Genomic DNA, 25911 nt, shown 5'->3' with positions numbered 1-25911 from the left:
CGCCACATTATTTTGGCGCCCGAACAGGGACTGCTGAGGCGGGACTGATAGCTGGACTCTTTGACGAAGGACTGATAGGATACGAATTTAGAATTAAGACTGGAAAAAAATGGAAGAACAGTTAAAGGTTTTGAAGGAGGAATTGCGGCTGAGTAAGGAGCGTGAGGAGAGGTTGCTAATAGAGAATGAGAGGTTGCACTGGGAGAATGAGTCGATGCAGAAGGAGCTTAGGGAGTTAAAGGGAACTGTAGAGAGAGTGGAAGAATGTGTTGAGATGAGGATGAAAGAGAATGAGGAACGAATGGAGAACCGATTGGAAGCTATGATGGGGCAAGTCATGGGGATGATGAAAACTATAATGGGTGAAGGTGCAGTCGGAGGAGTGTCCTCAGCTTCGGGTAATGGGTTGGTAGTGGAAGAGAAGGTTAAGGTAGGTGATAATGGGGAAGGAAGTGATAGTGATAGTAGTAATAGTGATGGTGATATTGAAGATAAGGGAATTAGGCATAGTAAGGATGAACAGAAAGGTGAGAGGAAAGATGAAAGGAAAGGTAAAAGTTATGTGAAGAAAGAGAAGAAAAAGTATCAGGCTGATAGCAAGGACGATCGTGAATGGGTGAAAGTAGTAAGTAAGAAAAAGGGTAAGAAGGGAATGGTTAAGGATAGGAATTTAAGTGTGGAAGTGGATTCATTATATTCAAATGAGGAAGAAGGTAACAAGGGAGTAGACAGTGATGATAGCAGTGAGAATGAACGTGATGTGTGTAAGACTGTGTTTATGAGAGAGGTACCTCGGTGTGAAAGGTTCAACGAGCATAGCAGTAGGGATGTATATGATTTTTTCAAGGAGTATGAGAGGTATTGTCAGGATAAGTATGGTGATAGTAAAAGAGTTTGGGCTAGGGAGTTAGGAGAATATTTGACTGGGTATTTGTTGACGATGTATGGAGTGATAATGAGTGTAGGTGACGTTGATTATGAAAGTGTGAAAAAGAGAATAATTGAGCAGGTGAAACGTATGAAAGGAAGTGTTAGGTATAAGCGTAAGAATGATTTTGATGAGGCACGGATGAATGTAGGAGAAGCTATATCAATGTATGTATGTAGGTTGGAAACTTTAGCTAGGAAGAAGTATGGGGATGAAGGTATAAATGAGAATAAGGAGTTAATGAGGAAGTTTTTGGCTACTGTACCTGAGAATGTTGCTGAGTTTATTAATTTGAAACGCAAGGAAAAAATGAGGTGGACGCAAGAGAGATTGACATAGGATGATATACTAGAGATAGTTGAGGATTATGAGTTAGATAGGTGCATGAAAGAAAGTAAATCTGTGAGTGTAAGAACTGGAATGGATGAAAGTGTAATAGAATTTGGTAGTTATAAGGATGCAATTTTGAGAGGACCAATGAGGGTAGCTGGTAATGTAGTAGATAGGAGTGTTAGGGCGAGTAATGTGGGAATACCTGTAAGGACAAATGAAGGATTTAGGCAGGGTAATTGGCGCAATAGGGATAGGAGTGTGAGTGCACATCGAGGTATGTCAGATAGCCGTGTCCGTGATGAAAAGTGTTATAGGTGTGGGAAAGTAGGTCATAAGAAGAATGAATGTAGATGGACTCTAGGTGCTTGTTTTGGATGTGGTGAGGTAGGGCATAGAATTAGCGAGTGCAAGAAAGAAAAAGGGGTAAAATGTTATCGGTGTGGTATGACTGGGCACATAGCGAGTGGATGTCGTTGTAATCATATGAATGTAATTTGTGGTAATTGTGGTAAGGATGGTCATTATGCTAGAATGTGCAAGGAGCCGCGGGGTAATTGTACTGAATGTGGTGTAGATGGGCATGTAGCTAGGGTATGTAGGAAGAAGGGAGTAAATCCGCCAGGATGTTCGGGAAACTAGAGTGTAAGAGGGTTCAGCTGGGTGAGTCCTCCTGTGTGTGTGGAAGGAATAGGATTAATGTTTGTGAGAATGGGATGAATAATTGGTTGAAAATGAGCAAGTATGAATCTAGTATGCATGAGAAGTTAGGGCTGGAAAATGAACAATTAGTGTTAGTTGAATATAGGAAAAAGAGGCGTTTGAAAGTTTTAAGTGAGGAGAAAGTGCAAGGGAAATTTATAGGTATAGGTAAGAATACGAATAAGTATGACAAGGGTGTAAATGTGCAAGTGAGTGTGGAGGATAAATGTATTAATACAGATGAAACGTGGCTGAGTATGAATGATACTTATAGTGTGTGTGGCTTTTTGTTAGATGATGTAAAAGAAAAAATGAATAACGCAAGAATGAGAGACAGGAGAATGATAAGTAGCATGAATGAATCTTTTGCTAAAGTTGAGAATGTTTTTGATGAAATGGATGAACTGTTTACAGAAATGAGTGTAATTATAGGGCCGAACGAGGTAGATGGGATTGTACATGATATATTAGATGACAGGGATTTAGATAAGAATAGTGTTAATGTAGCGAATGATTGTGATAAGGAAGAAGTGAATGAGAGAGTGTATGGAGGCCCAGTTACTCGGAGTAGAGGTCCCGTTCCCGACTGCGACTGGGTATTGAAAAAAATATTGTAAGTTTTGTGAGACGGATTTGGCAAAGTAAGGGGGGAGGAATGTGGAGGATTTATTTTTGCTTTATTTTTATTTTTTGTTTTTTGCCAAATCCTGTGAGAGAGAGAGAGAGAGAGAGAGAGAGAGAGAGAGAGAGAGAGAGAGAGAGAGAGAGAGAGAGAGAGATTGTGTCAGCGAGCGAAAGTAGTTAGTGTATCGATCGTTGGTGGTGAGAAAGACTGTTGGTACAAATGAGATTGTTTGTTTATGTTTTTAGTTAGGTTACGACAGTGGTGAATGTCTTGGGTGAATGCTTATTTTGATTGGACTGCTGCTCGATTCAGTTGTGTTTGAATGCTGGATTTTACCTTATTTAATCATTTTTCGACCAGCGTGGAAGTTATTATATATTTTAACAGTAAGTACAGTTTTGTTTATCTTTGCTTGTCGTGTTTGTGAATGATAGGAACAATTTATTATTTATCTTTGATTATAGTGCGATAGTTCAGTTAGTTAGGAGTGTTCATAAGTGTTTTTCTTTTTTATGTTGGCAGGCCGTGATTCCTCCTTTGGAGAGATTTTCTTTGAATGTGACAGTAATTGATGACGACTTGGCTATAATAAGGAACTTGGCACGACTGCTTGGATTTGGATAATTGTTGATGACCTGGCCTGTAATTAATTGTGTTAGACTGCTCATTCGGATTGACCAAGCGTTGATGACCTGGCCTGTTGAACAAGATCACGTATGATGATGATGATTATGATGACAACGCACACGACCCAAAATCAATCAATGCAGTTGTGTTGATATTTGTCAGTGTCGCGGTTGCTATAAGGTTGTGTTTTTTTGGGCAATTAAAGACTGTTGACCCTTGTGTGGACGAAGGAGTCCACTCAGAAATATATATATTAATTACGTTTATATTTGGAGGAGAAGGGAATTTTTAGCTTTAAGTTTTGTTTTCCATATGGTTATTAGAATGTGTTTTCTATATATAGTAAGTTAAGATTGTAGTGCTAAGTGTGATTTTTTTTTGGTTATGGAATATGGTTGGTGATTTTTTAGTATTAAGTGATTGTTTTGGTATTCATAAATATAGTTTTAAGGTTATGGTTTGTGTTAATGTCCTTTTTGTCTAAGAGTCTGGTTAATGATAAAGTAAGGGGAAAGTTTGTGCAGAGGAGACATTTGTCTGTTTAGTGTGATTCAAGAGTGTGGGGCTTGTTCTTGCAACATCCCGCCACAACTCTTCTCCTTCTGTTTCAGCATCTTTTCAGGCGAACCCTCGTTTGGTAACTCCTCCTAGGGATCGAACAATCCCTTTCCCTCGAGGGGGAGTGTCTGACAGCGCGACTGTCAGTCAGCAACCCTGGTTTGGTACCATCGTCAGAGCTCTCGTGCAGGCTTTTAAGCCTGTATTCTCTGAACTTGGTCACAAATCAGTGGCGGCTTTGTCTCCCCTGAAGAGGAAGAGAGGAGTTTCTACTGTGGTAACTTCTCCAAGGGCGAAACTGACTCCTCGGAAGTCCTTGAGGAAGGCTCCCTCTCCCCCCCAGACTTTCTCTCCCTCCCCTGCGGACGAGGATTTCCCGTCCTCTGGGGAGTCAGGTGAGGCGGGTCGTTCCTCCATCGCACCAATGGGGGGAAACCCCACCTCGCCCCGAGAAGTCTTCTCGGGTAGGGGTTGAGAAGAGCCTTCCACCATCACTGCTGGAGTCCTGTATCCCTCCCAGGAGGGAGTTGAAGAACTCTAAGACTTTGCCAAAGTCTTCAGCAAGGATTAGACAGGAGCCAGCCAAACCCTCAGAGAATGTCCACGAGTCCCCCCAGGAAGAGCCTCTGTGGACAGGAGACTATGCTCCCAGCCCTTCAGGAGGAGATCTGCAGGAGTCGGAACATGCATTCTGGCAAGTTCTGACCCTCATGAGGAATCTCAATGAGTTTCCGGATCCAGAGATTTCCCCTCGTGAGGGCAAGGACACGGTCTTGGACCGAATCTACGATACTCAAAAATCCTCGAGGGCCAGTGCGGCGTTGCCCTGGTCACAGGGGGTTAAGAGTGCCAGAGACAATGTCGAAGGCCAGCTCTCCGAGCTTGCTTCCTCCAGCCGATCCAGCATCGGTAACAAGCTCATCCCGCCTCCTCGCGTCCATCAGAGGAGGTACTTTGAGATCTTGCAGGAGACTTGTTCAGCTCTTCCTTTGTACCACTCTCTGGAAGAGCTTACCGGGGGAGTCCCTCTAGAGAGACTCTCCAACCGGCATGTCTCGTATTCGGCAATGGAGATCCTGAGCCAGGAGAAGTTAGCGAAGTGTGCCATGCAGGCAACTTCGTGGCTGGACATCTGGCTAGGGTCTCTGGGCATCCTGGTGTGGTCTGAGGACTTGTCCAAAGAAAGCACCAGGAAGGCCTTGGAGACCTTTTTGCTCTCAGGCACGCGTACCATTGAGTTTCTAGCCCACCAAGTCTCGAGCTTGTGGGCTAACACTATCTTGAAACGTTGGGACGCAGTGTCTGAGAGATTCCACCAGAAGGTCCCCAGTACCGACGTTAGCAGGCTCAGACATTCTTCCGTCCTCGGTAAGAACTTGTTTGAGCCTAAGGACGTGGAACAAGCTGCTGAGAGGTGGAGGAAGTCCAACCAGGACTCCCTTCTCCATAGGGCCCTAACATCGAGACCCTACAAACCTCCAGTGACCCAGCAACCACGTCCTGTCAAGAGTACGAAGAAGGCAGCTGCAACAAAGACAAAGGTGTCTAAGCCCTTTCCTGTCGAGGACAAGAAAGGCAAAAAGTCCTCTAGGGGAGGAAAAAATCCTAGAGGGAGCGGCCGTGGCCGCAAACGCTAGGAGTGGCAGTCCCCCAGCATGTCCACCAGTGGGGGGATGCCTACAAAGTTGCGCAAGAAGGTGGTAGCAACTCAGGGCCGATTCCTGGACGATTTCCGTAATCAGTCAGGGATATCGCGTCCCGATCACGACATCTCTACCTCCCCTGACAGCGGATCCAGTGTTGTTGAGCTCCCTTGCCTTGGGATCGGCAAGGGGGCAAGCCCTTCAGGCAGAAGTCGAGACCATGTTGAAGAAGGACGCTCTCCAAGAGGTAGTCGACGGGTCCCCAGGCTTCTTCAGTCGACTCTTTCTTGTAAAGAAGGCGTCTGGAGGCTGGAGACCAGTCATCGACCTCTCAGCTCTGAACAGGTTTGTCAAGCAGACCCCGTTCAGCAGGGAGACCGCAAGACTTCATGTGCACACTGGACCTGAAGGACGCGTACTTCCAGATCCCAATCCATCCGTCTTCGAGGAAGTACTTAAGATTCTGCCTAGACAACAAGATCTACCAGTTCAAGGTGCTGTGTTTCGGTCTCTCCACAGCACCGCAGGTGTTCACCAGAGTGTTCACCCTAATATCTTTGTGGGCTCACAGGATCGGCATCCGTCTCCTCCGTTACCTGGACGACTGGCTGATTCTAGCAGACTCGGAGGCAGCCCTTCTTCATCACCGAAACAAACTTCTGGGACTTTGCCAAGATCTAGGGATCTTGGTAAATCTCGAAAAGTCCTCTCTGCTGCCCACTCAAAGACTGGTTTACCTAGGCATGATCATAGACACCAATCTCCACAAAGCCTTCCCATCAGACGACAGGATAGCAAGGCTGAGGAGGGTTGCGAGGCCTTTCCTCAGACAAGAAGAACTTCCAGCCCAATTGTGGTTACGTCTCCTCGGTCACCTCTCATCCCTGGCCCGTCTAGTTCCCAATGCTCGCCTCAGAATGACATCTCTTCAGTGGCAACTCAAGTCCCGGTGGAATCAAGGTCACGATTCCCCGGACACTATGATCCCTATGGGTTCTGCGGAACAGACGGACCTTCAGTGGTGGGTGGCAGACGAGAACCTATGAAAGGGAGTGGATCTTCTCGTCCTCCCCCGGATTTGATGTTGTTTTCAGACGTCTCAAAGAAAGGGTGGGGGGCTCACGTTCTGAACCACAGGACCTCAGGCCTGTGGTCAGAATCAGAAAAGTACCTCCACATAAACCTGCTAGATATGAAGGCCATATTCCTGGCCCTTCAACAGTTCCAACAATACCTGGCGGGCCACTCTGGTGGTGATGAGCGACAACACCACAGTAGTGGCTTATATCAACAAGCAGGGAGGTACCTTTTCACAACAGCTATCCCATCTCGCAGTAGAGATACTGAGATGGACCGAAGTCCACTCGATCGCATTTTCGGCTCGCTTCATTCCAGGCAAGAGGAATGTGCTCACCGACAGTCTGAGCAGAGCGACGCAGATAGTGAGTACCGAGTGGTCTTTGGATTGTCAAGTAGCCAACGAAGTCCTGACTTTATGGGGTTCCTCGACTGTGGATCTGTACACTACAGTGCTGAACTTCAAACTTCCACTGTACTGCTCCCTTTTCACAACAGCTATCCCATCTCGCAGTAGAGATACTGAGATGGACCGAAGTCCACTCGATCACATTTTCGGCTCGCTTCATTCCAGGCAAGAGGAATGTGCTCACCGACAGTCTGAGCAGAGCGACGCAGATAGTGAGTACCGAGTGATCTTTGGATCGTCAAGTAGCCAACGAAGTCCTAACTTTGTGGGGTTCCTCGACTGTGGATCTGTACACTACAGTGCTGAACTTCAAACTTCCACTGTACTGCTCCCTAGTCCCGGATCCCAAGGCCTTCCAACAACGGTGGGACAACATCGATGTCTACGCCTTTCCCCCGTTCTGTCTGATGAGGAAGGTGCTCAACAAGACCAGAATATCGGTCAATCTCTCGATGACCCTAATAGCTCCGCTATGGCATCACGCAGATTGGTTTCCAGACTTTCTGCAACTCCTAACGGAGCTTCTAAGGAACTCCCTCCACAATACGAGCTACTCAAACAACCACACACCAACATCTTTCACAAAGCCGTAGCTTCGCTTCGACTTCACGCCTGGAGACTATCCAGCATCTCCACACTGAGAAAGGATTTTCACAGCAAGTTGCGAACAGGATGTCCAGACACCTGCGAAGGTCATCCGCAGGGGTCTACCAGGCAAAGTGGCGAGTCTTCTGTGGTTGGTGTCATGGAAGGGGTATCTCTCCACTCGATGCCACTATTCCAGCAATAGCGGAGTTCTTCGTGTATTTGCGGGAAGAAATGCGCCTTTCAGTCTCGGCGGTGAAAGGCTATCGCTCAGCCTTAAGTCTAGCCTTCAGGCTCAAAGGAGTGGACATTTCTTCCTCACTGGAACTTTCTCTACTCATACGAAGTTATGAACTTACCTGCCCTCAGTCGGAAGTGAGACCTCCTTCATGGAACATGGTTTGAGTTCTCAGGTCTCTTCAGAGACCTCCCTTCGAACCATTACGCCAGACTTCAGATCTCCCCCTTACTTGGAAGACGGTGTTCCTGCTAGCTTTGGCCTCGGCCAAGCGAGTCAGTGAACTTCATGGTCTCTCATACGACATCGCCCATTCAAGGGGATGGGGGAGGTAACGTTCAAGTTCGTCCCTGAGTTTCTTGCCAAGACTCAGAGTCCGGGAGTGCCGGACCTTCGGTTCGACTCTTTCCAGGTATCGAGTCTTCGTTCTGTAACAGATGACCCAGACCATCTCCTACTGTGCCCAGTAAGGAGTCTGAGGCTATATCTTAAGAGAACAGCTGCAGTTCGTCCCCAAGTGCAAGATGCTAGCGAGGTGCAGGGACTCCTTGTTATTGAGTACTGACACACTCAAGTACTGAGCCCCCGGGCAAAAGCCAAAGCCAGTAATGGCCGGGACTTACCACCCTTCCTAAGGGTTGAGTCACCCATATTAAATAGCGTGGTTTGTATTTCAGTTACGGAACAAATGACAAATTCGTAGATAATTTGTATTTTTCCTAACTATACAAACCTTAGCTATTTAATCAAACTTGCCCGCCAGCCCTATCCCCCGTGAAGTCCTACCTCTAAGCAAAGTGAGCTAAATCACAGGTGTGTGTGTGTGAGGAGGGGCGGAGGGTAGCAAGCTACCCCTCCCTACCACCCGCTAATAGCGGTGGGGTGGTAAACCCTCGTTAAAAATCTTATGGATCGCCGAAAGTAATTACCCATATTAAATAGCTAAGGTTTGTATAGTTAGGAAAAATACAAATTACCTACGAATTTGTCATATTAAGTCAATACTGTACAAGGGAAGATTCAATGAAATAATAAAATTAAATCAAAACTTTACAAGGTGAGATCCAATGAAATAATCAAATTAAGTCAATACTGTACCAGGTAAAATTCAATGAAATAATCAAATTAAATCAATACTGTACAAGGGAAGATTCAATGAAATAATCAAATAAAGTCAATACTGTACAAGGGAAGATTCAATGAAATAATCAAATTAAGTCAATACAGTACACGGTAAGATTAAAGGAAATAATCAAATTAAGTCAATACTGTACCAATTAATATTCAATGAAATAATCAAATTAAGTCAATACTGTAACAGGTAATATTCAATGAAATAATCAAATTAAGTCAATACTGTACAAGGTAAGATTCAATGAAATAATCAAATAAAGTCAATACTGTACAAGGGAAGATTCAATGAAATAATCAAATTAAGTCAATACAGTACACGGTAAGATTAAAGGAAATAATCAAATTAAGTCAATACTGTACCAATTAATATTCAATGAAATAATCAAATTAAGTCAATACTGTAACAGGTAATATTCAATGAAATAATCAAATTAAGTCAATACTGTACAAGGTAAGATTCAATGAAATAATAAAATTAAATCAATACTGTACATGGGAAGATTCAATGAAATAATCAAATAAAGTTAATACTGTACACGGTAAGATTCAATGAAATAATCAAATTAAGTCAATACTGTACAAGGTGAGCTTCAATGGAATAATCAAATTAAGTCAATACTATACAAGGGAAGATTCAATGCAATAATCAAATTAAGTTAATACTGTAAAAAGTAAGATTCAATGAAATAATCAAATTAAATTAATATTGTACATACATACATACATATACCAAGGCACTTCCCCCAATTTTGGGGAGTAGCCGACATCAAACAAATGGAACAAAAAAAGGGGACCTCTCCTCTCTATATTCCTCCCAGCCTGACAAGGGACTCAACCGAGTTCGGCTGCTACTGCTAGGGTGCCACAGCCCACCCTCCCCCGTTATCCACCACAAATGAAGCTTCATAATGCTGAATACCCTACTGCTGCTACCTCAGCGGTCATCCAAGGCACAGGCGGAAGCAGCAGGGCCTACCGGATCTGCGTCACAATCGCTCGCCATTCATTCCTATTTCTAGCACGCTCTCCGGCCTCTCTCATATCTATCCTCCTATCACCCACAGCTTTCTTCACTCCATCCATCCACCCAAACTTTGGCCTTCATCTTGTACTTCTCCCATCACCTCTTGCATTCATCTCCTTCTTTAGCAGACAGCCATTTTTCATTCCCTCAACATGTCCAAACCACTTCAACACATTCATATCCACTCTAGCTGCTAACTCATTTCTTACATCCGTTCTCACCCTCACTACATCGTTCCTAACCCTATCTACTCGAGATACACCAGCCATACTCCTCAGACACTTCATCTCAAACACATTCAATTTCTGTCTCTCCATCACTTTCATTCCCCACAACTCCGATCCATACATCACAGTTGGTACAATCACTTTCTCATATAGAACTCTCTTTACATTCATGCTTAACCCTCTATTTTTTACTACTCCCTTAACTGCTCCCAACACTTTGCATCCTTCATTCACTCTCTGATGTACATCTGCTTCCTCTCCACCATTTGCTGCAACAACAGACCCCAAGTACTTAAATTGATCCACCTCCTCAAGTAACTCTCTATTCAACATGACATTCAACCTCGCACCACCTTCCCTTCTCGTACATCTCATAACCTTACTCTTACCCACATTAACTCTCAACTTCCTTCTCTCACACACCCTTTAAAATTCTGTCACTAATCGGCCAAGCTTCTCTTCCGCGTCTGCAACCAGTACAGTATCATCTGCAAACAACAACTGATTTACCTCCCATTCATGGTTATTCTCGTCTGCCAGTTTTAATCCTCGTCCAAGCACTCGAGCATTCACCTCTCTCACCACTCCATCAACATACAAGTTAAACAACCACGGCAACATCACACATCCCTGTCTCAGCCCCACTCTCACCGGAAACCAATCTCTCACTTAATTTCCTATCCTAACACATGCTTTACTACCTTTGTAGAGACTTTTCACTGCTTGCAGCAACCTTCCACCAACTCCATATGACCTCATCATATTCCACATTGCTTCCCTATCAACTCTATCATACCCTTTCTCCAGATCCATAAACGCAACATACGCGTTCTTACCTTTTGCTAAATATTTCTCGCATATCTGCCTAACTGTAAAAATCTGATTCATACAACCCCTACCTCTTCTAAAACCACCCTGTACTTCTAAGATTGCATTCTCTGTTTTATCCTTAATTCCATTAATTAGTACTCTACCAGACACTTTTCCAACTACACTCAACAAACTAATACCCCTTGAATTACAACACTCATGCACATCTCCCTTGCCCTTGTATAGTGGTACAATACACGCACAAACCCAATCTACTGGTACCATTGACAACACAAAACACATATTAAACAATCTCACCAACCATTCAAGTACAGCCACACCCCCTTCCTTCAACATCTCAGCTCTCACACCATCCATACCGGATGCTTTTCCTACTCTCGTTTCATCTAGTGCTCTCCTAATTTCTTCTCTTGTAATCTCTCTCTCATTCTCATTTCCCATCACCGGCACCTCAACACCTGCAACAGCAATTATATGTGCCTCCCTATTATCCTCAACATTCAGTAAACTTTCAAAATATTCCGCCCAACTTTTCCTTGCCTCCTCTCCTTTTAACAACCTTCCATTTCCATCTTTCACTATCTCTTCAATTCTTGAACCAGCCTTCCTTATTCTCTTCACTTCTTTCCAAAACTTCTTCTTATCCTCTTCATATGAATTGTGGAGGATTAATTTTATTTTATTTATTTTTTTTGTTTGCCAAATCGACAGAGAGAGAGAGAGAGAGAGAGAGAGAGAGAGAGAGAGAGAGAGAGAGAGACAGACAGAGAGACAGAGAGAGATTTTATTTGTTTTAGTTTTGTCAAATCGCAAGAGAGAGAGAGAGAGAGAGAGAGAGAGAGAGAGAGAGAGAGAGAGAGAGTTTATTTTTTTTAGTTTTGCTAAATCGCGCGCGCGCCCGTGAGAGAGAGAGAGAGAGAGAGAGAGAGAGAGGGTGCGGGTATGTATGTATGTGTGTTTGTGTGTGTGTACACGGTACGGCAGAAAAACCTTAACAAGATCGTTAACGACCGGACAGGTAATTACCCACCTGACAGTGGTGGGGGACCGCCGGTCGGTAGCTGCTGTTTACCTTCAATCGAATTCTAGCCGTCGCAGTGGTAACACCACTGCTCCTGCTTATTTGCTGGCAGACTAGCCTTTCTTTTTTTTTTTGAGTTTTGATTAATCCTTTTTCTTTTTCTTTGTAGATGATATCCTCTATTTTGAGGAAGTGTTCATGATGCCTTTACATCACCGCTGGATGTGGATCCTCCTTCCTTATGCCCCGTTACGGAGATCATGGGTGTTCTGCTATCCTGCGGAGGATGGATTCCCCTGCCAAGTATGTAGAAGTGGTCTTCACAGTACCTTCTCCTCCTTCTCCTCCACTTCATTGTCCTCCCCTCTTCAGAGGCCTGGAGGGAGAGATAGAGAAGAGGTAAAGGAGAGATCGCACTCCTTTGCCCAGTCGTTCTCTCCGGAGTACAGGCGACATAGGAGGAGACATAATCGTTCTTGCTCTTCCTCGCCTTCTGTCTCTTGACGAAATGTCTCGCCGCTAGACTAAGCGCTCTTGTCACAAACTTAAGAGCGCTTCCTTCTTACCCTAACATAGGGCATCAAGAGCGTATGCCCCAACATGCGCATACGCTTCAACAAGAGCATAACTCCATCACGCGCCGGTGCACCACCAATCTTCTGAGCAATGGCACTCTCCTGTGCGATGGCACTCTCCTGCGCGATGGCACTCTCCTGCGCGCCAGCGCTCCACTATGCGCTCCCGCGCACCAACATTTTCCTGCACGTGCGCATACGCGCCCAACACCATCCTACGCAACAGGTAAATCCTGCGAGTCAACTTTCTACTGTTAGAAGGTCTTCTGACAAAGCAGCCATGCTGCCTTTTCCCGCAGCGCCAGTGCTTACCAACGCACTAGCGCTTTGCAACAGGCCAGCGCTTATCAACGCGCCAGCACTTACCGGCGCACCAGCCTTCTCCCGCTTCTGCAAGGATATGCACGCACGCCCGCGTGGCCATATGATTCCATTATGGGGAATTTTCTCCTGCGCGCGCGCGCTCCCTACAGCTGGCACAGACGTGCGAGATAACTCTCCCGCACGCCCGTTTACGCCTTCTAGATATTCTCACCAAAGAGACAGGCGAAATAGGAAGAGACATTATCATTCTTGCTCTTTCTCGCCTTCTGTCTCTCCCTGAGACTTCCTGCCTCTAGATTATATACACTCGTGCCACAAACCTGAGAAGAACGACCCCTCTCGTCATCGTTCTGCCTCGCTGTCGTCGTCGTGCGAGGGATCATCTAAGAAACCAGGAGCGCGGCCAAGGGCAAAGCACGTCCTAACCTCGAACCCTCTTCTTCGCATATTAGTTTGAGGGTCTCCGTCCGCTCTAGAAAAAGTCAGATAGAGCTCTTCTCCTTGCTTTACTCTCTATCTTCACAGAGATCGCTCTCGCCTTTGAATTCTCGATCTCTGACCCTTTGGGGTCTCGTGACAAGGAAACCTCGGTTTCCCGGTGTGCTATCCCTTCGTTTTCTCACAGCTAGTTGTTGAAATCTCGGGTTTTCGTGCATTTAGTCTCGCTGACACTTCGGTGTCTCGTGACAAGGGAGACTTCCGTTTTCCCGTTGCTCTAGCCCTTCGGGTTCTCGCAACACAAACTCTAGGGGCACGCACGTTCACGCTGAGCCTTCGGGTTCTCGCAACACAACCTCTAGGGGCACGCACGATCATGCTGAACCTTCGGGTTCTCATGACACAAGTCATCAAAAGTGTTACTCTTAGGTCAGAGAGTCTTCGGACTCTTGTCACGCAGAGTGTTCGCGTATGCCCATCCAACACAACGCCCATAACAATCAGGAGTTTTACTCTTATGGCAGAGTCTTCAGACCCCAGTCACGCAGGTGTTCGCACACAATTAGCGCTACACACGCAAATCTCCGATCATACACTCGTGGGGTCAATCCCTCGCTCCCGTGTTTCAGACAGGACAACCTCCCTAATTCTTTTGCTCCCTAATGAGTTAAAGATTTTGAGTCTCTCGGAAACCTCGAAAGAAGATGCAGGGGTTCACCACTTCTCTTTGGTTGAGAGCAGAAGGGAAAAGGGAAACGTATTAGAGAGACTAAAAGAAAACACCCAGATAGCAGCGACGTAGAACGCGATGCCGAGGGCTTCGGCCGCTCTGTTCGTTATCCAGGGGCGGAGCGACTGCCTAGTATTAAGTGACATTCTCCTTCAGGAGAACAAATCTGCCCTGCGGAGGAGTTATTTTCATCCCTGACGTTCTCCCCCTCGTGCTGGTAGGAGACGTCTTCTTGATCCTACTGGTTCCCCTCACGTTGACCCCTCGGGGTCTCGTGACGATCACCCTTTCGTCGGGCGTGATCGGGAGCCTTTAAAATTTCGTCATGTTTATCCTACAGGTTCTCCTTATGAGTCCTTCGGGCCTCTGTCGCGTTGGACTTTCAAGTTCACACAACTTGGAACCTTCGAGTTTCAGTTATGCGGAGTAGTCGGGCTCTCGTAACAATTAGCAGTGTCCATGCACGCGCGCAATTAGCGCTATGCACGCGATCATCATCATTAAGAGTTTACTCTTATGACAGAGCCTTCCGACTCTCGTCAGCGGTCTTCGCCATTACCTCCAGACACTCCGACTTCTACCATTCTTCCCCTTTCGATAAGAAAGATACAAGGGGTAAGATATAAGGTTTGTCTGCTACTCACGTCTCCACTTTTTCCTGTAATTACACGCGAGGAATTATTTGAGCCTGAGGATTCCTCGTGAGTGCTGCCGTCGAGGGACTTAGAATCCTCCTATTTAAGGACTCTAAGAACTGGGTTATATCTCATGCCTCGGCGATTTGCATCTGTCTCCTCGACCCTTTGACTCTCCAGCCTTAGACAGGCTATGTATTGACAGTCTGGGGTTCGAGTCCTGCCCAGACTCGTTACAGCCTTCAGTGCCTACAACCTTACCATCCTTGTAAGCTAAGGTTGTGGGGGAGCCTATAGATCTATCTGCTGAGTCCTATTTAAGGACTCTAAGAACTGTGTTATATCTCATGCCTCGGCGATTTGCATCTGTCTCCTCGACCATTTGACTCTCCAGCCTTAGACAGGCTATGTATTGACAGTCTGGGGTTCGAGTCCTGCCCAGACTCATTACAGCCTTCAGTGCCTACAACCTTACCATCCTTGTAAGCTAAGGTTGGGGGGGGGAGCCTATAGATCTATCTGCTGAGTCTTCAGCAGCCACTGCCTGGCCTTCCCTGGTCCTAGCTGGGATGGAGAGGAGGCTTGGTCGTTGACCATATATGGTCAGTCTCTAGGACATTGTCCTAACGGCTAGTGCAATGTCACTGTCCCTCGCCTCTGCCTTTCTTGAGCGACCTTTAAACCTGGTCTGTTCTGTGAGCTCAGAGACGTCAACCCTCTTCTCTGATCTTAGATCCCCCACGGCGAGGCTCACACCAGGCTAATCCTCGAAGAGACACTCAACTCTTCCTGGCTCTTTTCAGTCACAGAAGCCTCGGCAAGGGAAGCTACTTCAATGTCCCTTCTGACTTGACACATGGTCTGATACAGTCGGCTCCCTTGCGAGCCACGAGGTCTTGTCAAACCAAAACTCTAGGCAGACCCTAGAAGAAGTCCTAACTGCTGGGGCTAAGACAATGGACTTCTTAACCGCTACAACAGCGACAATGTGAAGAAATTGGATCCTCAAAGGAAGGATCAGTAGTTCCCAGACTTCCTTTTGTACCTCAGTGAGGAAAGCTTCTCTCAGTCTCGGCGATTTAGGGCTATCGCGCAGCCTTGAGCCTCATCTGTACACGGAGAAGGGGTTGACCTCTCCGCCTCAGTAGACATCACCTTGGTTGTTTCGGTGTTGGAGTGATCCTGCCCCCCACTTGAGATTAGACCATCTCCTTGAGACGTGTCTTACGTTCGCTGAAGGGTCTGCCCTATGTGCCCTTAAGGGCCTCAGACTACTCTCTGAACCTTAAAACTGTCCTCCGCTAAAAGGGTCAGTGAGCTACATGGTCTGTCTTACGTCACCCATTATAAGAGATGGGGGGGGGGGGGCGAGTATCTCGCAACCTCGTACTGGGCTTGGTGGCTAGACTCATAATCCTTCATCTACCGATGGGAGATTTCGAGAATTTCCGTGTCTTACACAAAGGTAAGGCAATCTTACAGACAGACAGGCAGAGAATTTCCACTCTCAATAGGAAACACAGGATGCAGTCCAGTCGTTACTATGCCCAGTCAAGGCGTCAAAGAAATATCTGAGGCGCACCAGACTTTTTCAGACCACGTCTCCATCATCTCTTCCTTGTACCAACAGGGTAAAAAAGAGAATCTCTCGCAACACCATCTCTTTCTGACTTAAAAAAGTTATTGCGAGGACTTTTCACAGAGACCCAGAGGCAGCACAACCCAGAGCCCTTCAAGTTAGGGGAGTGGCTGCCTCTCTGGCATTTAAGAGAATTTTCTCAGTCTCCCAGGTCCTAAGCGTTGGGGTCTGGAAATGCCAATCTACATTCACTGCTCACTTTTGAGCGACATGACACATAGGTCTCTAGACACCCTGTTTATAGGGCCTATTGTGACAAGTCAACAGATGCTGTTACTACCTTACGCCCTTTCAGGGGACAGTAACCATTGGTTGAGGATTCTGGGTTACACTAGGTTTTAAGAAGGACATCCATCCATCTTCTTCGTCTCCTTCTCCCCCACATGTGGGGATCCTAGCCTGTATCCAGTTTCAGCTGGACTCGCCAATGGAAATAAGGTATGATACTCATCTGATTCCTTTCCCAGAGTATAAGTTATACTCGTGGTCACGAGGTTTCCCCTTGGCAAGATCGGGGGAATCCTAAGTTTGAAGGGGTCCGATTCGAATGTTCCTGACCCACTTCATCCTGAAACTTTTGTTTCCATGAAGTTGCAAACCTTCAGTAGTACTGAGATTCTGGGGATCTACAAAGAAAGAAGACATGGAAGATGGTTGCTTCAAAAGAGTCTAGTCTGAGGACTATCTTCCATAAAGATAGGGAACTCCTTGGCCACCCTGGCCTCAAGACTAAGTCTCCTATAGTAAAGAATGAGGGTTTGTATTTAGTGTAGGAACAAGTGACAAACTTATAACAGAGTTTGTATTTTCCTAACATACAAACCCAAATTCTTTACACAAATCTTCCCTCCATCACCGCCCCCCTAGGATAGTCCTAACTAGAATCCGATTGAAGCTAAACAGCAGCTACCGACCGGCGATCCCCCACCACTGTCAGTTGGGTAATTACCTACCCGGTCGTTAACGACCTTGTTAAGGTTTTTCTGCCGTATTTTCCAGTTCGCGCTAGAATATCTCCTATAGTAAAGAATTCGGGTTTGTATGTTAGGAAAAATACAAACTCTGTTATAAGTTTGTCATTTTTCTTGTTCATCAACAGCGGGCTGTGAAGTGATTTTTTTTTTTTTTTGTATTGGAGTAAGTACTGTTTTATTTATTTTTGTTAAGCGCGATCATGAATGATAGAAAGTTTATTATTTATCTTTGATTATAGTGCGATAGTTTAGTTAGTTAGGAGTTTTTGTAAGCGTTTTTTCTTTTTTATTGCAGGCCGTAATTCCTCCTTTGGATTCCTTTAGACTCCTCTGGAGTTTTAGTTTGGCCTGGAAGGTGGTGCTTGCCAGCCATGTGTATTATATATGAATATCTTTATGATGACGACCTGGACCGGACAATGAATGTAGGAATAGACTGCTGAAATACAGAATTTTTTAACGTTGATGACCTGGCTATAAAATACGGAATTTTCTCACGATAATTTGATGATGATAACGACCACCGCATAAGATTGCATGGTCGATATTGTTGGCCAGTGCCAGTAGGCTACAGCTTACAAGGACTGTTGCGTGTGAATTAAGAGTTTTCTCTTGGTTTGGCATTACTTTTTTTGTGTTACAGAATATGATTGGTGTTTCATAGTAATTTATTTTAGTCTTAAGTGTGCTTTTGGTTCTCTGCGTGGACTGACGGTGTTGGGTATATTTAAAGGATATTGTTTTTTTTCGATTGTTGACGAGTTCTTGGTACCCTCGCGCACCGATATATATACAGCAAATTTTGTGTATTGTTATTTTTGTCTGTTGAATTTATGATAAGTTGTGATTATTTGTTTCTGGTTTATGGCTTACGGTGGATGGTTTAGTGTTAAGTGATTTGTTTTAGTGTTTAAGTATTTTTCGTTACTGTGTGTGGAGCAAGTTTTTTGGTACTGTGTGGACTGCTGTTGGATTTGTAAAGTTTTCTATAAATATAAAAGTCTTATTTTTGGTCTGTTTTAGTGTTAAGTCTGTTTAATGATGTGCAATTTTTGGGGGGGTTGCAGTTAATATAGTTTTAAGGTTATGTTTTTTTTTTTTTCCCTTCGTGCAATAGTCCAGTTTGACGTAAAGTAAGGGGAAAGATTGTGTTGTGGGATAATTTTTATGTCAGAGTGATCAGGGGTGTGGGGTTTGTTTTTGTTAACATCCCGCCACAGAATGACCCAATCCCTGACCCCACCTCAGGTCAGCTGCCCTCTTTGCCTCACTTACCTTACGCTTTACTTCCACTTTTTTTCTCTCTATATCTTTCATACTTCTCTACACTATTACTCTGCAACCATTCTTCAAAAGCCCTCCTTTTTTTCTTCCACTTTTACCTTCACTTCTTCATTCCACCATTCACTGCCCTTCCTCATGCTGCCTCCAACAAACTTCTTGCTGCACAGATCACTTGCAATCCCAACAAAATTTTCTTTTACTAACTTCCACTCCTCTAAATTACCAGTTTCTCTTACTTTCACTTCATCATATGCCATTTCCAACCTTTCTTGATATTTACTTTTTACCCCGGTTTTATTAGCTCTTCAACCCCCACTAGCTCCCTTTTACATCCACCTACTCTATTCCGCCACTCTTTTGCTACAACTAGTTTTCCTTCCACCAAAACAATGATCAGACATAAATTAGCCATACCCGTAAACACGTACATGTCTTTCAATCTTCCAAACATTCTTTTAGTTATCAACACATAATCCATTAACACCTTTTCTACCACTCTTCCATTTGCCACTCTTACCCATATATACTTGTTTTTATCTTACTTTTTGAAAAAGCTAGAATTTATCACCATCTCTTGCTCAACACACATATCTACCAGTCTCTCACCAATCTCATTTTCACCTGGTACGCCATACTTCCCAATGACACCTTCTACCTCTCCAGCGCCCACTCTAGCATTTAATTAAGTCACCCATGGCAACTACATAATTCCTTCTACCCAATCCTTCTACACACCTAGTTAATTCATTCCAGAACTCATTCCGCTCTTCACTTTTCTCACAACCTGGCCCATACGCACCCACAAAAGCCCAACATTCCCTACCCAACCTAACCCTTACCCACATTAACCTAGATGATATCTCCTTCCATTCTCTACTTTACCTGTCATCCATTCACTCAGCAATAAAGCCACACCTTCTCTTGCTCTTCCCCTTTCAATCCCAGACACTCTACCAGACATTTCCCCAAACATCACTTCACCTTTCCCTTTTATCTTTGTCTCACACAAAGCCAATATATCCATCCTTCTATTCCTAAACAATCTTCCAATCTCACATCTTTTACTCTCTATCGTATTACATTCACGCACATTCAAACACCCCAAAACTAGAGTGCGGGGAGCAGTCACTCTCCCCCCAGCTCCACCTCTTTGATGTCTCACAGGATTATAATACAGGAGAGGGGGTTCCCAGCCCCCTCGTCCCGTCAATATTGTACAAAGTAATATTCAATGAAATAATCTAATAAAGTCAATATTGTTCAAGGTAAGATTCAATGAAATAATCAAATAAAGTCAATACTGTTCAACGTAATATTCAATGAAATAATCAAATAAAGTCAATACTGTACAAGGTAAGATTCAATGAAATAATCAAATTAAGTCAATAATGTACATGGTAAGATTAAATGAAATGGTCAAATTAAGTCAATCTTGTACAAGGTAAGATTCAATGAAATAATCAAATTAAGTCAATACTGTACAAGGTAAGATTCAATGAAATAATCAAATCAAGATAATACTGTACAAGGGAAGATTCAATAAAATAATCAAATTAAGTCAATACTGCACAAGGTGAGATTCAATGAAATAATAAAATTAAGTCAATCTTGTACAAGGTAAGATTCAATGAAATAATCAAATAAAGTCAATACTGTACAAGGGAAGATTCAATGAAATAATCAAATTAAGTTAATACTGTACAAGGTTCAGTGAGGTAATAGAAATAAAACTATCGTTTTATGACTGATAGGCTAGGAAGTTGTGTAAAATTTTCTATAGGGAAAAACTTAGTATGCTCATTACCTTATTATATTCCAACTTCCATTATGAACTTTCTGGTCCTGGTGGTAACGCCTTAGTCTGCCACTTGTGATCAGATTTTGATTCTAGTAAGTAGCAGAAGTTTAATGCTATTGTTTTACATGTGTGTGTGTGATGACGTACATCATATTCACCATGGATAATCTTGATTAGTCTCCATCACTCAGGCCATTGTCAAGGTGCTCTAAGTATTTAGGTGCCAACATCCACCAAAATCATCATCCTCTATTAGCGTGCCTTTTTCCCATTCGTACGGGGTAACACGGTTGCCTTCTTTTTGAAGGACTTAACTTTGGCTTTGGGGTGAACCGTAGTCCCGACCAGTTACCCTGCCCGCCGTAGCTAGACCCCGGTAGCGTATGTTTGTGTTGTTCCAGCCACCATCGCCACTCCTCCCAGCAACGAGGAATCATGGCGTGGTTAGGTCGACAGTTCAAGACGTGTGAGGTGTCTTTAATGTTTTTATAAGGTGTTGGAATGACTGTGTTTGTGTGTGTATTAGTCTGTAACACCCATTTGCTTTATGCAAACCTATCCGTCGATTATATATACTGTATAATCCTGAGGTGTCTACATGAACAAAATATCTGTGGTATATCTCTATTTCAAAATCTTAAAATATTTTATTTAAATTTGTCGAAGTAAGGGAGACTATGACTTAACTCCTTAATTCGGATTACATATTAATTTATATACATATTCATACCTTATTTTCAGACGAAATAATCAATGCGATGAGATTAGCTTCACTTATTTTAAGAGACTCCAGAATAAACTGTCCATAAGTCCGACGCAAATCAACGATACCGCCAACATGCTCTATTTCAACTTCAAAATAACCAGTTTTATTCTGAAAAAAAAGATATAATAAACGGAATTTGAGCTAAGCGAAAAATAAATTTTTGGGTGAGATAGCCATGTCGTCCTGATGGAAGGTTCCTTTAAGTAGCCTCCTAGGGTATATTTGACTACAGTGATATTCCCAGAGAATTTACCTTAAGGTCTCCAGAATTCTAACTCCTGGCGCGAATATCCCTAACTTTTCCTTTTAGGGATATCGCATGATATCAGAGGACGTATTCTTGACACGCCACATAGCTATCTTCACCCCCAAATAGCGTTTACGCTTCGAGGGGGAAAAGTGGCAAAGAACGAAGGGGAGCCGTTAATAAGGTACCGCTCCTCCGTTACTGTTTTTAGTATCTAGATGACATCATCATCGCCGCCATCTTTATTCCTTGTAGCGTTAAGCGAGGTGCTACAGATACAGTACTTTTCGGGAGGGATCCTTTCAAGCCTTTTTTATGAAAAGGAGGGCGGGTTCATAAGGACGACATGGCTATCTCGCCCAAAAATAGATTTTTTGCTTCGCTCAAAATCCGTTTTTTGGGCTCAGGCCATGTCATCCTGATTGAAGTATACCAGAGCATTAATGTATCTGTGGATTTCTTATTGTGCCTTAACCTCAAGACAATATTTCTTTGGTCGCTCAGACCTAGAGACATATGAAGTTACCGTTAAACAACATTTCATCTAATCATGAACTATGTTAGTGCTTCCTGCCCCCTGCAGGGAAGAGTCATGTTAGACTCTAGAAAAAATCTCGAGGTTTACATATTTCATATGAACAAACCTAGCAGCAAAACGAGTATACTAGTCTCATCGTATACCTTCTCAATCAGAGTTTGTATTCCGATTACGAACAAATGTTTGTATAAGTCACTGTCACCTCCCCGGGCATACAGGGCCAGCTGTATGCAAAGAGACAGGTTTTGCATCCAAGTAAGAACAAAAGTTTGTATTAGTCAGTATCACTTCCAAAGCGTATGGAGATGGGTATATATCTGTGTAGAAACAGGTATGTACCCACAGAAAAGAGATTTGTTTAAATACAGGAAGAAATTTATATCGTTGTTCTCTATTTATATGCAGATAAAAAGGTTGATCATAATAATGCTCTTGCACATCTTTAATTATTTGGGTTAGGGGCGAATAAGACGCAAATACCAGTTAATTTTTATTGATAACCAATAAAATTTGTCATTCAACATGCATTTCATAGTATATACAAATGTTTTTGGGCTCAAGCCATGTCGTCGTGATGGAAGTTCCTTAAAGTAGCTTCCTAAGGGATATATGTACTACAGTGATATTCCCAGAGAATTTTACCTTTAGGTATCCAGAATTCTAACTCCTGGCGCGAGTATCTTTAAAATTTCTCCAAAGGTTATCGCATAATATCAGCGGACGCATTCTTGACACGCCTCCATAGCAATCTGCACCCCAAACACCGTTTTGGCTTCAAGGAGGATGTGGCAAAAGGGAGCCGTCCAAAGGCTCTCCCCACTCTCGTGATACTATTGGGAATACAACAGCGCCATTCCCACGATGGCGGACATTCCTTTTTTTGTAGCGATCTCGCTCGGTGATATTTCCTGGGGATCTAACTTTTCGATCGTTTTACAGGATTATTATTATGCTTTCTCCATCATCTTCTGCCTCTGGAAAGTTGGGTATCGGGTCTTTACTATGAGTATATTTTAGCTCCTGTTTCACAATGAAATTAGAGTATTTTATTATGTTTAAGAGCTAGGCCAGTTACTGGAGGCGCCATGGGGCCGTCGTTCGTTTGGCATGTGTTATTTAGATAGCAGAACGACTTCCAGTTTTTAATAGCTTTATTTAATTATTTTAATTATTTAACTATTTAGGCAATTACTCTTGTAAAGTTTTGATAATGTGCATAATTTCTGTTTCCCTTTTCTCCGTCGATCGTATAGTTAGAGTTTCGGTGATTTAGGTAACCGAGATCTCGTATAGCCTAGGTAACCTTACCTAGACGTTTTACTATACGTTCAGACTTTCCCCGGTTACCCTCGTGTTTTGTTTTCATTCAGTGGAGACTGATACCTCCTATAATGTTATGAAACATTACACGTCTCTTCGGAGACTTAAGGGTAATCTCTTTCCCTCTGAGTGTAGCCTCAGGCTACAACCCTAATAGCCGTGCCTTGAATCTTATTCAGACATGGCTAACTTAGGGTTTGTCCTGCCTCTTCCCTTAACCGTTGGTTGTGGTATACCATCGAGTTTTGGGATTTAGTCAGAATCTCAGAGTATTTAGTCTTATGTCGGCGACCTGCCGGCAGGGCGAATGGGTTGTAGGATACCATCATTCCCCAGCCGGCTAGGTGGCCGGCAATGGAGGTTAGCCCTCATTAGCTGCACTTGAAGTTATGGTAGGATACCATCTTCTCCTTACGACTAAAAGACTAGTCCTATGCCACAGTACTCTGGGCTGAAGAGTAATTTTCTTTAGCCTAGGATACTTGGCACTGGAACTCTGTTTCTTCTTTGTTGAGAGGAGGCGGCAGTGCCGCCATCCCCTTAACTGTGTCGGCAATCTCTGGGTTGGAGAACTGAGTCTCTCCTGTTCCCTGGGATTCTGTCGATACTGAAACAGAGTTTCTTTTACAGGTGGTAGGATTGGCAATTTTTGCCAGTTCCTTTCACACTCGTTACAGGACCCTGTTCCCTACCCCGCTGTCCTCTTTTGATGGCTTAGCCATTGTCTTTCTTTAGGCTGGCATCTTGCAACCTTCCTTTGCTGGTAGGTTGCTGGAGCCAGCCAGACTCCCTCTCGAGCCATGTCTTTAGCTGATGGCAGAGCATACTGCCACCAACCACATCATCTGTCGGCAATTGCCGGCCTAGCCGGCAACTGCTGGCTCAGCCGGCAATTGCCAGCCCAGCCGGCAGCCAAGATGGCTGCCGGCGACCATGATGGCCGTGAGAGGGAAGTCCCTTCTGTTCCCAAGGTTCTTCAGTCCTCCCTTGGACTGCTGCTACAGGTCCTGTTGCCGGGGTACTGCCGGCCAGGCCGGCACAGATAGTGCTGACTCAGTTGGCAGCACGCCGACTGTACTGGTACTGCTGGACTTGCCGGCCGGCAGTGTATCGGCGATACCTTATCGGCAATAGTTCTGTAGCTGCATGGAAGCCTGAATGGTACATTCTCCCCTTCTATTAGAACCTTCTCTCTGGAAAAAGGCAGTCAAATTAGACTTTTACATCCTTAATTACTGTATACATTCACAGTAAGGAGTAGCCTTTTTTCCATGCTATCTCTCTCTCTCTCTAGCTAGCATGCCGGGTAGGCCGGCAAAACCTAGCTATGCCGGCTACATGCCGGCTGAACTACTGTATATTTTATACAGGTAGCCAGTATATCTGCATTATAGAATATACTGCAGATAGAAAACTACTATATAGTTTATACTAGTAGTTATTTCCAATATATTTTGGATATCCAATACAGGCATTTGCTGAGCCCAATCCTATATTGAATGAATATGATTTCTTCAATATCCTGATTAGAAATCAGTATTAGGATTACCCTACAATATTAAACACTTCAAGGCAGGAGTAATACACTCCTAACCCTCAAAGGGTGCAGAATTTTTCCTTGAGTCTCCCTGATCAGGAAACTCTATATTTTAATATAGTAGGAAGACTACAGCAAATAGGCTGAGTGGGATATACAAATATATGTCTTTATTTTCCTAGTCCAGCTGGCTTCATGCTAGATGGACCATACTGTCATATGCTACTATGAAGGCAGCATAATGACTAGACTACAATACATGATGTACAGTAGCCAGTAAATTGCAATATAGACTTACTGCAATTAGAAAACTACAGTACCATGATACAGTAGTATTTTCTGACATACCTTGGGTACCCTTGTACGAGCATTCTGCCGGTACCGTTCATATATTGAATGAATAGTTTTCTTCAATATTCTGATCGAGAATCAGTCATCCTGACCCCACAGTATTAACATTATTTTGGGACAGTGATTTGATACTTCTCTACCCCTAGGGGTAAGAGTCCTTCTACTTGGAGTTACTCTATAGAGAAATCTCCATGTAGTTAATACTGAGGGGAGGCAACAGCATTTGCTCACAGGGGTACACAAGTATGTATCTCCTACTATCCCTTTATAGCTTACTATCCTAAGCTACTCTATTGTAAAGGACATTTGCATGTTGATTGTCAAGGAGATAATCCATTGTATACTCATTTGGTTTTCCTTTCTTTACAAGAGGAACACCAGATACCTTGTGCTGCAGTCCTCTGCAAGGCCAAGAGTAAGTATTTTTACGGTCATAATACTTGCAGGTTTCATGTCCCCTGCAATATTATTTCCGGATCCCTACATTATTGGAGCCCACAGGTTTGCAATATATGTCGGACATTAATGTCCGAAGGTTTTGAAAATCCCAAGTCTACGGAGATTAGGGATACAGCTCAATATAAATTACGCAACTGGGTGAGAGGCTTTCAAAAGATCTCTCCGGGACCTTTCCTACCTAATGATAGGATGCGTAAGCTACTATTTCCGGAAGCAAGTGAGGAAACAGTAGTGCCTCAGGAGCCAACTACATCCCCTGACGGCCAGAAAACCTTTGGTATTAAGGGCAAGAAGTGCCCCAGGGTAGATGAGGAAAATGTTGTGTCGGAATTTCCTC

The 25911-nt window shown here is 43.9% G+C and overlaps 1 protein-coding gene across 1 annotated transcript in view; it reads right to left on the bottom strand.

The window, feature by feature from the left end:
* The window catches only part of LOC137652371 (probable serine/threonine-protein kinase DDB_G0278509), a 147767-nt gene that overhangs the window by 86474 nt on the left and 35382 nt on the right, over nucleotides 1-25911 (bottom strand). The window contains 1 exon segment of the mRNA XM_068385743.1: nucleotides 21087-21230. Coding sequence (XP_068241844.1) covers nucleotides 21087-21230 — 144 coding nt within the window.

Source organism: Palaemon carinicauda, chromosome 1 (genome assembly GCF_036898095.1).
Source record: "Palaemon carinicauda isolate YSFRI2023 chromosome 1, ASM3689809v2, whole genome shotgun sequence".
In the NCBI taxonomy this organism is placed as follows: domain Eukaryota; kingdom Metazoa; phylum Arthropoda; class Malacostraca; order Decapoda; family Palaemonidae; genus Palaemon; species Palaemon carinicauda.
This window is presented reverse-complemented; position numbering and strand designations above follow the sequence as displayed.